The sequence below is a fragment of the Balaenoptera acutorostrata genome, chromosome 7 (genome assembly GCF_949987535.1).
Source record: "Balaenoptera acutorostrata chromosome 7, mBalAcu1.1, whole genome shotgun sequence".
Classification (NCBI taxonomy): domain Eukaryota; kingdom Metazoa; phylum Chordata; class Mammalia; order Artiodactyla; family Balaenopteridae; genus Balaenoptera; species Balaenoptera acutorostrata.
Window position 1 is genome coordinate 107,599,396 of NC_080070.1, and position 16,932 is coordinate 107,616,327.

Below are 16,932 nucleotides of genomic sequence, written 5' to 3' on the forward strand. Positions count from 1 at the left end.
ATCTGGTATAGACACATCGCTGAGTCTACCCAGAAAAAGATGCTGAAATTTCCAGTTCAGCCGAGTGGCCTACACATTCTAGACAAAAAGGGAGCCCCTGCCAGCTGAACAAAGGCAGCACCGTTAACCTGCGGTGATAGTTCCCGGGTTTTACAGGATGGCATCTGTGCCTCCTTCATCACTTTCTTCTCTAACAGCCCTGACACTAACCTGCCCAGTCAAAGCATCTCATGTCTGCAGACCCTTCCCGGTTGACCTCCACAAATCAGCCAAATATTCAAGATCAGTGCCTCCACTCAGACATGGGTTTTTCCCAAGAGGCAACAATTCCAGTAAACTCCAAACCTGCAAATGTTTTTTTTTTTTTTCATGAAACCCTCATCAATGGAGTGCAGTGTTCCTTTTTCAGGAAAGGAACTTGCTTGTTGTGAAGGCTGCTTTTTTGGTGGCAGGGATGCCTTAGAGGAAACCAGCATCCAGTTACTGTATCCCAGGTCAGAATTGTTGACCTGAAACAAATAGACTGCCAGATATTTCTCCAGCAAAGATCATTTATTCAGGATCAGCAGAGAATTGCAACCACAGTTCAGGGTCTGCAACAACGGTGAGCCACTTGCAAGTCCCCCTACAGCAAGGGCAGGAGAACACTTTTATAGAGAGGATAAGGAAGTTGGAAGGGCTGTAGTAAACAAAGAGTCCATGGCTTTTCATTGGCTGAGTCCTTGCCAGGAAAGAAGAGGAGGCTTTCTTCTTTCTGTTGGGCTCTGCTATCACCACAGGGCAAGACAGCTCCCCTTTCTGGTTTCCTAACTCTATTTAACGTAGGTTTCTGTTTATTAATTTTTTTTATAGAATCAACTGCAACTGAGAAAAGCAGCAGCCAATCCAATATGCAGCATGCCAGATGGCCTAGCATTTTTATATGTGCTTTGAGTTACCAAGTTCTATGTGCCAGGAAGCCAAAATGGTGGGTGGGTGGGTTCTCTCAGGGCCCAGAACTACAGGTTTGAGTGTTCCCAGACTGCAAAATTCTCCCTATAGAAAACTATGGTCATTCAGCCCCATCTGCAGCTGACCAAGTTAGTCCCAACTGAGCATCAAATTGTGAGAAACTTTAATGATGTCTCCTAGATTCCAAGGGAAAACTGGGCAGGGAGAAAAGAGAGGCACTCTGAGAGGAAAGGGGGAATCCAGGTAAGAGCAGTTTTTTCCCACTAGGATGGACTCCTGTACTTCTTGCCAAGGAAGCCTACCCTTGAGGATTTCACCTGGTCATGCAGCCCATTCACGAGATTAAAGCGTGTTGCCTGCTACATAACTCCAGGAGAGCCATTTCCGTAGACTTCTGTGTGAATGGTGCCCTTGGACTTGGTAACACATCAGCCCTGTTAATAAGGTCACAGGAATGTCTGGTGACCACATATCAGAGATTATACCCTGCCTCATACTACCATTCCTAGGATCTGTGTGTGGCCAAGGATATACCTGGTTAGCCTAAAGGGTTACTGTAACCCTCCCAGCCTCCTGAACAGCCATGAGTTTGAGCTCTGCCCTGCTTTACCATGAAATTGTGTTGTATCTCATGCTCCAGTATCATGAAACCTGTTCATCAGTTAGAGCTTCTAAAATAGCCACCTGACATTCATTTGTGGCTCTCACCTCCATCCAGTTTTAAAAGGTGATATTCAAAATCCTCTCCCTGACTATAAAGGGTTCATTTAAAAGTCATGCTGAGATTGCATCCCCCCTCCACCCCACACTCTCAAAAACCCTATTCTTCATACATCAGACCGATCCCCCAGTATATCCTCACACTTCTTGGCATCTAATCTGGAAAAGGTTGGCTAATACCTAACAAAAGTACGTACTTCCCAGAAAGGCCTCTGGAACACCCTCTAGCAAGTCAAGAGCTGACTCAAGACATATGTAATCAGCACAGGATATGGGGAAGGGTCTCCGTATGGCCCTCTGCCTTCATGCTAGGAGCCATACTTTCTACCTTCTGGAGCTCTTCAGTATGGTAGTCTGTCAGTCTACAGCCTTCTGGTTTGTGTCGTATCTCAGTTCCAGGCAACTCAATCCTCCACCGTCTGGCCAGCCATGACCCTCCCCTCCACTTGGACTGAAATGCAGAGACCCACCCCAGTAAGCCAGGATTTGGGGACAAAAATATATGGCAGAGAAGGCACTTGACTTTGCGGTCTGTATTTGGCCTTGGAGGATCTGTTGGGACACCCTACCTCAGCCTGAATGCCCCAGGGCAGCTCCGAGACAGCTCAGCCCACTCCCTCCAGGAGGGAGGACTGCTAAGAGTGCCAGCAGCTGTGCAGTACTCCTGTTTCATTTCACATACATGTTAATCCTATATGCTTCACTGGGCAGGGATTTTAAATTTTATTAGTCTTTTCAGAGAACCAACTTTTGCTTTTCTTGATCTTCTATATATATTTGTTTTCTGTTTAATTACTTTCTGCTCTTACTTTTATTTTTTATTATTTCCTTCCTTCTACTTTCCTTGGGTTTAATTTGTTGTCCTTTTTCTAACTTCTTGAGATGGATTCTTAGCTCATTGGTTTGGGGCTATTCTTCTTCTCTGTGTATGCATGTAAGGCCGTAAGTTTTCCCCTTAGCAGTTTGTTTGTTTGGTTTTCCTTTGTTTTGGTAAAATCCTAAGTGAAGCACAAAACACACATAGAAAAGGGCATAAATTTAAATGCAGAGTTTAGGGATTTTCAGAAAGTGAACACATCCATGTACACGGCACCCAAATCAAGAAGCAGAGCCCAATTCACATGTCAACCTGTTCTGTTTGCCTCCTTCCTTCTCTCTGGGATCGTTTTCCTCCTAACAGAAAGAGCTCCCTTTTAGTATTTCTTTTAGCTCAAGCTTACTGGTGATAAATCCTCTCTGTTTTTGTTTGTCTGAAAACATCACTATTTCACTTTCACTTTTGAGCAATGATTTCACGAGATACAGAGAATTCTAGGTTAGCTGTTCTTTTCTTCAGCACTTAGGAATGTCATTTCTCTGTCTTCTGAAAAATCAAGTTTAGTGTTTTTGTCATTCCTTTGAAGATAATGTAGGTTTGGTTTTTTTGTTTTTTGTTTGTTTGTTTGTTTTTTGCTCTGATGCTTTTAAGACTTTTCCCTTAGCCTTTGGATTTCAGGAGTTTAACTACGACATGCTTACAAGTGATTCTTGTTTTTATCCAGGCTTGATAATAAGTTATTGTCTCCTCAAAAGTTGCCTTTGCCCCACTCATTCCACTGTGTCCCTTATTCTCTCCTCTGTCCTTTCCATCCTCTTTTCTCTCTCTTTCTTCAGTCTGGATATTTTCAATCAACCTATGCTCCACTTTACTAACCCTCTTTCTGCTGTATCTGATCTGTGGCTAACCCCATGTATGGAGTTCTTAATTTCAACTCTTTGGTTTTTCAGTAATTAAAACCCCATTTGATTCTTTTCTGTTGGTTCTAATTTTCTGGCAAAAAGTCTGCACTTCATTTTTTGCATATATAAATCATAGTTTCATTGAGGTCTTTGTCTAATGACTTCAATATCAGGATCCTAGTTCCATTTTCTTTCTTGCTTTTGGTCATTGGCTTCTGTCTCTTATCATACTTGGTAATTTTCAGTTGCCGTAAACTGGGTGTGGAATATTGTAGATACTTTGGCGATGGCATCTTCCCTCAGAAGGGTTTGCTCTTCCCTCAGTGAGGTTGTTGGGGTGCTGGTGGCCTTGACCCAATAAGAGGATGAGCTTAGTGGACTGCAGTCCAGTCTTGGTAAGCCTCAGTCTCCCTCTAGCTCACCATGTTCCTAGAGATCCCTCTCTAGGGCTTTCATGGAGAGCCGAGGGTTTTCACCTGGGACCCTTCCCTGACTCTCCCTGCCAGGTCTCCTCAGTACCAAGAGACAGAAGATTTCGGCTCACTTTTCAGATGTTTTCATGATGCAGGATTCAGCAAACGTCTGAGGGGAAACCAGCTGGGTACTTGAGGTCTCTGGTCCTTCACTCTGGCCCCAGAGGGCCACAGCAACTCTGCTGGTTTCCCTGCCACCAGGGCAAAGGGGCTGCAGGTAATCAGCTCATCTCACCGGTACTCCCTCGTCTAGAATTTGTGGTCCTCGTTGCTTCCATTATTCTGCAGTGCTTTAAATATTTTGTTTTAAAAAAAGCTTATCTAGTTGGCAGCAGAAGCATTAATCTGCTACAATTACTCTATCCTAGCAGGAAGAGGAAGGCTCTAATTGCCTTTTAGCAAACACTCCACATGCAGTGATGCCACAGAACAGAAACACTGTCTAGGGGGTGATAATAACCAGCACTGAAATAGGAAACAAAAAAGCATTTATTGGATTGTTTTTGAGTCTGGATTTGGCCTTGTAACACCCGGAATATGTACTTCCCATAAAGTGAAGTTCTGGCATCATTTCACATAGTGATTCATCTTCATCAGTCTCCCACCTTCGCTGTGGTACCACCTTTGAAGCATCAACACAGGATTTACGCTGCTGTTCTAAATAGGAAGCTAGTCAAATAATATACAGCTCTTGATATGAAAAAGATGTACCAGTTAACACAATTGAAAAAAAGTTACAATTAACCATTCTTCATTCAAATAATCGTAATTTAGCTATTAGAGAAACATGACTTTATCACATGGCAATTTTTATGTTAGGCAAATGTGGAATACCTAAAGATGCAAATATCTTCTCTGCTTATTCAAAATTTATGACTTTATTTTCTTCAGTTATCTTCCAATTTCGTACAAAGTGAATTAATCAGTCCATAATACAGCTTTCTAGATCATTTCTGGAAGTGCAAATCCAAGTAAGATTATATCTTTACCAAATTACAAAATTTTGACAAATCAATATGATATTCTCTAATATAATAAGGTGACATTTTTCTGTTAGAGTCATATATTACTTTAATGAGAATTTTACTACAAAAGATATCATCTGAGAACCAAATAGAAACACCATGTCTTTCAGGGCTGTTTATAGGAGAGCAATGTTTTTTTGGTAAAACTTAATATGGCTTTTACACTTATATAATGTTCTTCTTTTGAATGAGGTCTTGGATTCAAGTTGCTGAGGTTAAATGTAACAGAACAAACATGTGTAAAAGGTGACTGTGCATTGGATTTGGTCTAAAACCAGGGCCGCCTGTGTGGGGAGCTTTAAAACTCTACCTTAATGAGATCCAGCAGGCAATATCAACTTTAAATTAAAATAACTTTCCAATGTTATATCTTTATATATGTAGTAGAATCTGCAATGTTAGATGCCTTGTCAATGCACTGACAAGTGCATTCCATTTGTTAAGAAGCCCTTCACCCTTCCTTTTGTTTTGATCAAAAGTCACAGCCTTTCTCTAAGCTGCTTATTTCTTAAAACCCATTTAATTCATATTTTTAAATAAAAAACCAAGTACAAATGAATATACTGCCATGTAGGATAGACTGGGAGGACCTCAGGTTTTATACCATTAATGTTGATTATTTCTTTGAAGAAATGCTCTTGCTGTTTCCTCTTACTGAAGTTAAATGTTCTTCAGACTCAAAATTTAATTTATATCTTATTATTGCATTGCTTCTTGATCTTTTTGATCATTTGAAGATATTGTACTTTCCATTACTCCTTCTAGATTACTACTGAAACTGTTTCTTTCACAGTGATGATAGCTTCTTGAGTTAAAATTGGGTTTCCTGGATTTTGAGGATGTGGTTTACATTTGTCTCACATCTACTTTGCAAATGAAATATTCATAGACTTAGGTTCATTGTTCTTGCTAAAGAATGTTACTTACATAGATAATTTGGTTCCTTTTACACAAATAAGTGATTCACAATGGAAGACATTTTGCTAATGCACTGATCCATATGTCTGTCTAGTTCATCAGCTCTGATCACACTTTCGTTCATGAGATTTGGGCATTTCTGCACTGCAGACATTGTAACATATGGATAGTTAAAAACTTGCTATGAAGTTCAGATATTTGTGGTGCTTCAACCTGTGCAATGTCTGGATAGCAACAGGAGTAAGCACCTTATTCTTAAAGGATACTTTTACCAGTTGCAGAATTCTCTATTGACAGTTATTTTCTTTCAGCACTTTGAAGCTGTCATTCCTTTCCGTTCCATTGTTTCTGTTTATGTTGAGAAGTCGTCTGTCAGTCTAACTGTTGCTCCTTTGAAGGTAACCTAGCTCTTTTCTTCATTGGCTGATAAAGTGATCATTTTTCTTCTTTCTTGAACTTTTACAGTGATGTCTGGATGCTGTGTTCTTTCTGGATTCATGGGGTTTTTTGTATCTATAGCTTGATGTCTTTCATAACTTTTGGAGAATTTTTAACTTTAGCACCACTGTCTCTCTCCTCTCCTTTTGGATTACAATTTACAGGTATTTTAGACCACCCCCTAGTATCACATATGTTTATTATTTTTCTTCAATATTTTATATGCTTTTTCTCTGCATGCCTTATTCTGGATTTCTTTTTCTGACCTATGTTCCTGTTTCCTAAGTTTTCTCCTGTATTTTGTTAAATCTGCTTTAAACCCATCCATGGAGTACACTATTTCAAAATTGTAGTTTTATAGATCCAGAATTTTCTGTTTGGTTCTTTTTTCGAGACTTCATTATTTGCTGATATTTTCAATCTTATATTTTATTTCTTTGAATGCTTTAAGTATATGATCGTTAAAGCTTGTGTCTGATAACTCCAATATCTGAAAACCCTATGAGTCTACTTATAGTGCCTGGTCTTTCTATTGGTATTTTTACCAGTAGAAAAATACTCTGCATGTACCTGATCAATTTTAGTTGAAAACTGGACATTGTAAATGAAAACTTACGGAGATAATTTGAGGCTTAGAATGGGTTCTTTTCCTGCTGAGAGGATTTGCATTTCCTTCTGGGCTATACCTAGCAATCCAGAATAACCTCAATTGAATTTCAAGACTTAAAATGATTTGAAGGGCCAGGGCTGCTGTATTTCTCTGGTATCTGTTCTGCTGTTCAGGGCTCCAACTTGAATCATGAAGGACTTAGCAGAGTCCTCCTCTTTGGCCAGCTCTGAACTCTTTAAGTTTTTATCCCCTTAGCCCTGCAAGTCTGTCAAAAGTTCTTTTCACCTTCCCAGCCTCTCAGTGCATTTTTCTGGAATCAACACAGCCCCCTCACCAAGGGAAACAGCAGAAGTTTTCTTCTTCTGGATCTTGTCTTCAATATTTTCCATTGTCTTGCTAGGTCTCTGATGTCCTCAGGCTAGGATTTCCAGTTTTAGGAGGAAACAATTACTGGATTCCTAATAAAATTTGAATTTGAGATAAACAGTGAATACTTTTTTTAGTTTTTTGTCCATTGTAATAATTGGGACAGACTTATACTGAAAACTTATTCCCTGTTTATCTGAAACTCAAATTTAAGTGGGTGTCCTGTATTTTATCCGGCAGTCCTACTTCAGGCAGATTTATTTCCATGTTTTTCCAGCTTGTCTAGATGTTCTCTGAATTACCTAGTACATCATCACTCGAAGTGGAAGTTCACTTTTGCTAGCTGGTCAACAATCTAGCATTATTAAAAAAAAATTTTAGAGACAAATTACCAAATGAAAAGCTAATATGTTTGCTTAAATCCTAGCTGCCATGAACTACATGTGTGACCTTGTATAAGTGGCCTTACATTTTGGCCTCATTTTCCTTAGATGTAAAATAGGAATGATAGATGACATTTATTGAGGCCTTGTTATATGCCAAGTATTGTGCTAAGCACTTTTCTAAAAGGTTAATAATAATTACCTGTACTTCACAGGGATTTTGTGAAGGCCAAATTAGAAAATAGTATGAATGGTCTGGTGCATACTAAAAGCTAATTAACTGTTAAGACCAATTTGTTATAATTTTTAAACTAAATTGAATATTATACTTACACCAGGGCTACTACCATCATTACATACTGATGTCTCAACTGCTACAACAGGCCTACTAATCCCTAAAAAATGGAGAGGAAGAAAAACAATAATTTTCTTGTTTCTTTAAGTGATACTATAAGTAAAGTGAAACAGTCTATACTTTTTGAATACATGCCCACCCAATAAAAATTATAGTTGTAAACACACAAATTTGTAGAGGTAGAAACTTCAGTATTATCCCACTTTGTGAATGAGCTGGTGACTCCTGCCCAAATCTGAAAACAAATCATGTGCCAGGCAAAAGTAACCAAAATGTTATAAGGAGATCTATTTCAGTTCCACCATTAATCCACGAGATTTTAAGATGTCAACCTCTTCCTCTGGAAGGGCAAGGACTACACCCATTGGTGAGTGGAGCATGGGCTGGATTTCAACCCCCTACTCACCCCTTGGTTGGACACCTTTATGTAGGACGTGCCTGAACAACTATACAAGACAGTTCTGTTGATCGTAAATGAATATACAATGAAGAAGGGCAACTCTTATGTGTTGACTACTTCATGCATACTAGGCTTCACACGTTATTCCATTTGCTGTGTACAACAGCCATACATGAAACAATACATACAAAGCTGGCAACGGTATCACCATTCTACATTAAACCTAAGGCTCAGAGAGTCTATATAACTTACTCTGTTAATGACGGGCAAGTCAAGAATTGGACTTACATCTATTTGATCCCACATTCCTACTCTTTCCTTAGATCACTGTGCCTTCCTAAACTTCTGTTACTACATACATAATGACTCAAATAAACAATAAAATCTATTATAACAGAGATGCCTTGTGTTCAGACTTTGAGGGGATTTTTGAATTATTATTATTTTAACTAGAAAAACAGAGGAAGATAGAACTACCTACCATAGGTCCCCTTAGATGAAGTATCTGAAATAATAACCAACAACCCTCTAATATTTCTTGGCCTTTGAACCTTGATACTTTTCTCAGAGGCAGCAGTAATAGCAAAAATGTAACAATGTCTTTATCTATACTTGAATCTATTCCAAAAGTCATGTAATATTAGGCCATAGAGAATTCTCTATGAAGAATTAGGACCCACCAGGACACTGTACCTGCTCCTGGGTTAACAGTAAGGCAGTGGAGTCAATCAAATGAAACCAATAGTTCATCAGTCATTTTTTAGCAGGCATTTATAGAGAATCCCTACACTACATGACACTGGAAGTATAAAGATAAGTAATACCTAGTCTCCTTCTTCTGCAAAAACTCAGTGTGGGGCTAATCAAACAGATCACTTGAATGTAACTGTCACCAAAGTAGCATGGAGTTTTACAAGATGAAGTAATCTTAATCCATACAACAAATCACTTGTATATTATATTTTTGTTTTAACATTTGTGGGTGACTTCCCTTCAGAGCCCATCCCTAAATAAGAAATTTTAAATAATTTAATATCTCTTTCAAGTCTGATTAGGAAATCATTTTAAGTTACAGGAGATATTTAGATTAAATAAAAGGAAGATCCATTAATAATTAAGTTGCTAAATACTGGAACAGACTCTTAAAACGCTTAAGAAAAAAAAAAAACCTTTGCCAGTGATTTTTCAGAAAAAGATTACAATACTTTGAAGGTTTCCATGCATTCTTGGCTCTAAGCATGAACTGACCTGCTCACCTAGCAAAAGGATTCAATACAAGACTGTATATAATCTCCCTGACCTTTTTTACTCCAAGGCACTGGAATAATTTTCTTTGACAGGAAAGCTAGTACTGCCTTTCCAGGATATCTGTTATATATAATTTCCTCTGTGCAACTAAACTTGAGGTGAGGTCATTCGGCCCCTCCATGCCGATCTTGCTGGCACCTACAGGCAAAGTAACTCATATTCTGAACTACACTGACTCGGTGTGGTTACCTGGCCATATGGCTTGCTGCTCATGGTCCCTCCATGATCCCTAACCTACAAGATACCTGCCTCTCAGGCTGAGACAGTAGTAGATCTAGGTCTGTAGACCTAATGTGGGGTGCCTTGGAGAAGATGGAACTAAGTTATAAGATTGTCCACCAAGAGCTTAAAAGGCAATCAACAGATATGCAAAATCACTGCAGGGAAAGAATGAAGGGAGGAAACTAAAAGTATTGATATATATAAAGTAAGAATATGTCCACTAAAAGGTAAGCACCCAGGCATCATGCAGGCAGTGGGAAGTCTTAACAACTACAATTCAATAGATTAAAAAAAACAAAACAAAACTAAATACAAATGTCTAATTAAAATCTGATAAACAATGTTTAATCTCACTAGTAAGTAAATGATATAAAAATGAGATGCTATCTTAAGAGTATATTTAATTGATAATGTTCAATGTTAGCAAGGATTCAGGAGATGATCAGAGTTACATTTTCTGGTGGAAGTATACAGCGCTTTTTGGAAAGCAGTTTGGCCACAGGAAGGGAGAATCCTTAAAATAGTCGTATCTTCTAAGGAAGAATATTGCAATTCTCGTATCATTTATATGATATATAGAAAGAAACCTTTCCACATTAGCTAGGTTTAAGTTCAACTACATATAATAGAAAATCCAAAATAACAACAGCAAACAACGTAACTGTGATCTACGAGGGAGGCTACAAAACGTAGTTCTTTATCTGGGCATTACCACCCAAAATAAAATTGAGATTCAGTCATTAAGGAGGAAAGGGAGAATGAGTTTTGGTAGAGAAGTAGCAATTTTTGCTCCATTATCCTAGAGAGCAAACTTGAACTTAAAAATAATTTTCAAAAAGGTATTAATTTTAAGGGAAAATCCCAAATTTCCAAGATCAGGGAAGTATTTCCAAGTTACAAATTGATTCAGTGATTCCATAGAACAAGCAATGTTATCTACAAAGTTTGGAATTAGTAGTTGAACATGCTTATTTAATAATGTTAATTTCAAAAAAAAAGATTAAAATTCGTTATTAAAGTTCATACACTCAAGTATGCAAAAAAAAAACCCATAGAAGATTTTGTATACTTTTCTGCATTGTCCATATTTTCTGTAATGAACATTAAAATGCATGCTAAGAAAATTGTAGACATTAGTTTTAAAAACATTATAATTGGAGACAAATTCCCAGATTTGAGAACCAGGACCTCTAACTGGAGATTCCTCATGTTGTTCCAAACAAAATTAATGTAAGGGACTAAGAAAAAGCCTGGTAAATTTTTCAAATTTAAAGAAGAACATACTATAAACAGTAAGTTGGGAAAAGCAGGTCACCTTCCAATGACGCAAACTCAGGTTGGCCACAGATTCTGTTCTGTACAAAATGCCAAAAAGTTATGGAGTTTCAGCATTATTGTCTAATCATCGTCATCAGAAAATACGCCTCTCATCCATGTATTTCAATAACTTCTCAGAGTCTTCCTTCAGATCACCAACATGCTAATCACAGTGAATTCAATAATAGAAAATTACAGAAGAAACAGATTGGTACCACCTGAAATCTTAGAACTGAGAGTTTAAAAGCAATAACTTCTAATGGGATAGGATGGATGCTGAGAAGTCTAAATGATGGATTTAACTTGGGTACAAAATGCTAAAACCAAAGCATTTTTTTTTTTTTAGAAATTCACGTTCTTTTATTTATTTATTTATTTATTTATGACTGTGTTGAGTCTTCGTTTCTGTGCGAAGGCTTTCTCTAGTTGCAGCAAGTGGGGACCACTCTTCATCGCGGTGCACGGGCCTCTCACCATCGCGGCCTCTCTTGTTGCGGAGCACAGGCTCCAGACGTGCAGGCTCGGTAGTTGTGGCTCACGGGCCTAGTTGCTTCGCAGCATGTGGGATCTTCCCAGACCAGGGCTCGAACCCGTGTCCCCTGCATTGGCAGGCAGATTCTCAACCACTGCGCCACCAGGGAAGCCCACCAAAGCAATTTTTGATGATGGATTTTCAGAAAGAAGTTGGACCTGTTCATGAAGCCACAAGGGAAGCGGGGTTATCAGGTTTGGCTGCCTGGCTCATGGGAGGAGTTTGGTAGAAGGTCCTGGGGGAGTCCTCTCTGGCCATGGCTTCTCTTCCTGGGTTATACCCTACTTCTCAGTACCATTTTATTTTTATCTTTCAGCTGAAACTAAGATCTGCTTCAAATACTACCATGGAGTGAGTGGAGCCTTGCGGGCCACCACCCCCAGTGTCACCGTCAAAAACTCAGCAGCTCCTGTAAGTCCTGTGTCCTCCTCTTTGGTCAGAACTAACTCTGGTGCTTCTTTACTTTCCTGCTCTGTTCGTATGTTTTAGTGTGTGTGTGTGTGTTGGGCGTAGGGGTGTGCACACACATATGGAGATATGTTGATAGATTATGAATAGGTAGACAGGCAGACAGATAGAAACGCATCTCAAAATCGTGACGAGGAATGAGATCCGAAGTAAACTTATTAGAAGACACGCATACCACTTTTTGTTAGAGAAATGTCAGGCTTCAGTAGATAGCCAGATATTTCTAATAGACTTATGCGTAATAGCAGTGAATGAAATGTCTCTCTTTGGAACACATTTTTTTTTCAATTCCTTGGTGTTAAATATTTGAATTTCTGTATGTTTCAAATTTTTTAGACTTTTAAGTAAATTTCTGGAATCGAATTTATGATTTTAGACTGATTTTAGTCATAGAATTATAAATGACAGGCCTAGAAAAGACTAGAATCTCTGATCCTTTTTTTTCTTTATATAAATGAGGAAAGTGTGCCCAAGGAACTTAAGTAATGTACCTAGGGTCACACAGTTAGCTAGTTGCAGATCAGGGATTTAAATCACACCTTCTGTTCCCTACTTTGTGGCTCTGCTTAGTTCTATGGTGATAAATGCCATCTTTTCCTCAATTGCAGTCTAGTTTTTACCTCTGTTGTGCTTCTTACCTTAGTTCTCAATACATCAGATGAGGCTAGCTGAAATCTCCTTACAAATGGCATTCCTTTTCCGTTCACATAACTTAGAAATGACTGACTGGGGGAGGCTGAACAAAAACCACTGAGGACTTTGTCACGCTAGTGTAAGTAAAAAAGATTTGGGTCTTTTCCCTATGTAAAAAAGAGAGAGAGAGAGAAAAGAAAGAAAGAGAGAAACTCAAATGAAATATGAATGATTCAGAAAGAACTTCGGCTCTAAAAGATACTATTTGCTGTTTCGCAAGTCATTTCTTCCATGTGCAGAAGAGGATTGCATTGAGTCCTTGGTGGGAGCAGTAAGACAGACAGGCTTGAGGACCAGGGGCCCATCTGCTTCCATTCTGACGGATGGTGCAGAACTGGACAGCGGGCTGGGGCAGGACGAGGGTGGGAGTGGACAGGGCTTCCCGTGAGGGGACACACAGCGGGAGGGGCAGGGGGAAGAGAGGGAGGGACCAGCCACACTTTTCCCTGGCCCTGCCATTTCTCCCTACACTCGCCCTGCAAACTGGAACATGATGTCTGTCATTTTACTGGGTGGGTCAGGACTCTTGAGTGTGAGAATCTGAGGAAGTATCCCCAGAGGGTCGGACCCCTATTTCCAGACCCATCTGTAAGGCCCATCTTCCAAAGAGCGTACAGAAAAGCTGAAGCACATTGCCAGTTGTTCAGGCAGGAGTGAGGGCTAAATGGAGGCAGTGAAGCTGGGTCTGAATTGAACCAGAGGCAAGGTGGATTGAGGTGGACAAAGCAGGGAGGCACTGAACACACAACAGAGAAGGAAGAGGCTGGAAGTGGAGTCTAGCTGGTTCAGTTGCAGGCTTGGCCGGGGCAGAGAGTAATCTTCCCACCGCCTCATCGGTGATGAGTCCCGTGGCAGAAGGGAGCATGCATTTTCCTGCCAGACAGTATTTTAATGTCCACGTGGGTTCTGTAATAGTTAAACTCTTGGTGGCCCTTATTGTTCTGTACCATGGTGTACTTTTTTTTTTAATAGTTTTTATTTTTACTTATTTATTTTATTTAATTTTTGGTTGCGTTGAGTCTTCGTTTCTGTGCGAGGGCTTTCTCTAGTTGTGGCAAGCGGGGGCCACTCTTCATCGCGGTGCACGGGACACTCACCATCGCGGCCTCTCTTGTCACGGAGCACAGGCTCCAGACGCGCAGGCTCAGTAATTGTGGCTCACGGGCCTAGTTGCTCCGCGGCATGTGGGATCTTCCCAGACCAGGGCTCGAACCCGTGTCCCCTGCATTGGCAGGCAGATTCTCAGCCACTGCGCCACCAGGGAAGCCCCCATGGTATACTTTTCAAGGGCGTTTTACTTGCATTATTCCAGATGATTCACAGCACAGCTGTGAGACAGGCGGGAAGCATCTTTTTGGTTAAGTGACCATTAGCTATATGGTAGTGGAGCTTAATTAAATCTAGCCTTTGCTTTCTGCAACTCAGTTCAGTGACTGATATAATCTAGCAGACTTCGGGTTGAATAAGCCTTTGCAGTTTGGTCTTAAGCTCACTGTTTCGAAGGAGAAATGCTGTTCAAGTTTTCCAAAATCAACTTGTCAATAAACTTTGAGTATCCGTTTTTAAATTGAGGATGGCTGGTGCTGCACTAATCTCTTATGAAGAGCTGTTTCTCTGTGGCCATTATATCATGTCCCAAAAGTCATTGTGTTAGTTTGTGGCACTATGCTAAAACCGTAATTCTTTGAAAAGGAAGGAAAAGGTTCCAATTTTCCTGTAGTATAACAAGCACTTTAATGCTTTGAGCAGAGCAGGGTCTGCTCATATGTATGTTTCTTTTCTCATTTCCCTTTATCTTTTGCCTTTGTCCTACTGACATCTGTTGAGGTCCCTGTGATAAAAAGAGGTTGTCATCTATCCTTATCTTTCAGAGACTCTCATTTATTTATTAGTCTTAATTGTATATCAGAAACTGTGATGGGTAAGGGTCATAGAGATCCACGTCGTATAAGCTGTGTCATGGAGAAGGCATAGTTATTCTGTTATAAATGATAATACTATCTGAAATGTCCAGTACTGGAGTATGAAAACCCACTGTGCTGTGTGCAGAGAAATCAGTGAGTTGGTGCCTGCAACCACTGGGAAGGCTTTCAGAGGAGGTGGTGTGTAGGCTGAGTCAGGCAGCATGAATAAAAAGCACTTTGCCAGGTTTGGAAGGGAAGTAAGGCCCAGCCTGGGCAGCATGTGCAAGATCACAGGGGTATGAAATGTCACAGGCCTGGTGGAGAACAGACCTAATTGTGTCGGGTCTAAAGAACATATAACTTACTTCATTTTCTCCATATATCACCCTGTGTTTTGTTTTTCATGGATTTTGTGTCTTACTGGGAGCACTTAGCATATGCTTTATATTTTTCTTCTATTTTCTGTAGAAAATCATTTTCAAAAGTAAGCTCTTCCTCTCAATATTTTTGTCCAGGCTCTCTTCCCTTTGTGCTTCACAGTCTCTGAATAAGCCTCTGATAGTTTTTTCCCCCTCTCCATTTATACATCAAGGGACAGAAATCTATGCATAAATAGTCCCCAGCTCAGTGCACTCTCCACTGTGAGCCTTCAAGATTCTCCCTCCAGGTCTGTGTCTCGACAGGAGGTTTTTACATCCGCCCTTCCCTCTGTGGGACCATCACACATCCTCTGATAGGTGGGCATCTTCTGGACAGGGTGAGGGCGCTCCCTCTGCCTGCTGGGTTCTCCCATCGTGCGGAGACTCAGACGCATACGTAGCTGTTCTCAGTATAAGTTCAAAGTCCTGAGCCTCGTTTCCCAGACTTGCTCTGAGGAGCAATCACTTGGCACTGCAGTGGCCATCACGTTTCCCTTGCCCCCACCAGTGCTGAGACCTGGGGACTGGACCTCTGGACACAGAAAATAGGTGGCTGTTGGAGCGATGACACCTGCAAGCCCAGGGGGCAGGGCCCAAGGAGCTGGGGAGAGACCACCAGAGTGAGGGGGCAGGCAGAGGATGGAATGTTCCTACCTTCTTTGGGGCCAAGTGTTGAGGGTCCCCCAGATTGAGAGGCCAGGCCATGTGTAGCCCAAGAATGTATTTCTTACTCTGTCTTCACCAATGTTAAAAACTGTGGAAATCCCTTCAGGATTTCATTATTCTGGAGGGTTCTTATCCTTACTTCACATTGCTATTGTCTAAGTATTTACATTCTGTACTTCTAGAAATTGGAAGTGAACGTTTCAAGTTTTTCTTCTTCTTCCACCATTTTAATCCAGTGTCTCTGAAACCAAGCTTTTGATAATAATTGAACAGCATAAAGTTCAAAGTAAAGTTCTCTGCCAAAACTTGAAATATCTTTCTGTGAGTTCATGTTCACAGATTCATTTGCTTTGTCAGACCCCTAAGCAAAGATAGAGTTGATATTCTCAAAAAAAAAAAAAAAAAAAAACAACTCAGTAGGACATTTCCTTGGGAATGTAGGTTAAATTCATACTCTAAGGTAGGATCAGGTCAAGACTTTCCTCCACAAGTAGTCTGGGTCTCCTGCGACAGACAAATAGGTGATTAATAACCTCCAAACTCTAAGTCATTAAGGTTGGCAATAGTAATATTTGTCTTGAGAGTTTTAAAAGCAGATCTTTCAAAACGTATTTTAAATCATAATAAAGCAGCTGTGGAACAGCTAACTTAAAGTTATGAAACCAGCTGGAAAATACTCCAACAAAATTAGTTGCAAAATTAATTCACAGATGACTGATGTGACAAGCCATCTAGAATTGTTAGAACATAAGCCAATGAATTTGGAAGGCACCTTGGTTTTGTAATAAATGATCTTGTGCCTTTGTATTTGGCAGAGATTAAGTGGCAAGACTTGTGGCCAATGGAAGGTGCTCTTGGTAAGCATCAATCACAATGTATCCATTTGGGGTGAAGGTCTCCCAATTTACCAAAGGGTCCGCTTCATCCTGTGTGTCCACATAGAGTCTCAACTTCACCCCAAAATGTGTCAAGAGGGAGAATCAAAAAAATTAATGGAGGGGCGGAGAGTTTATCTTCTCTTTTTAACTGGTATGCACTGTACTAC

General features: G+C 40.1%; 1 protein-coding gene across 2 annotated transcripts in view; it reads left to right on the forward strand.

Moving 5' to 3' along the window:
* Positions 1–16,932, forward strand: part of HECW1 (HECT, C2 and WW domain containing E3 ubiquitin protein ligase 1) — a 314,499-nt gene that overhangs the window by 91,745 nt on the left and 205,822 nt on the right. For both annotated transcript variants that reach the window (XM_007187728.3, XM_057549480.1), the window contains one exon: positions 12,054–12,148. In XM_007187728.3, coding sequence (XP_007187790.2) covers positions 12,054–12,148 — 95 coding nt within the window. The remainder of the gene's footprint in view (positions 1–12,053; positions 12,149–16,932) is intronic.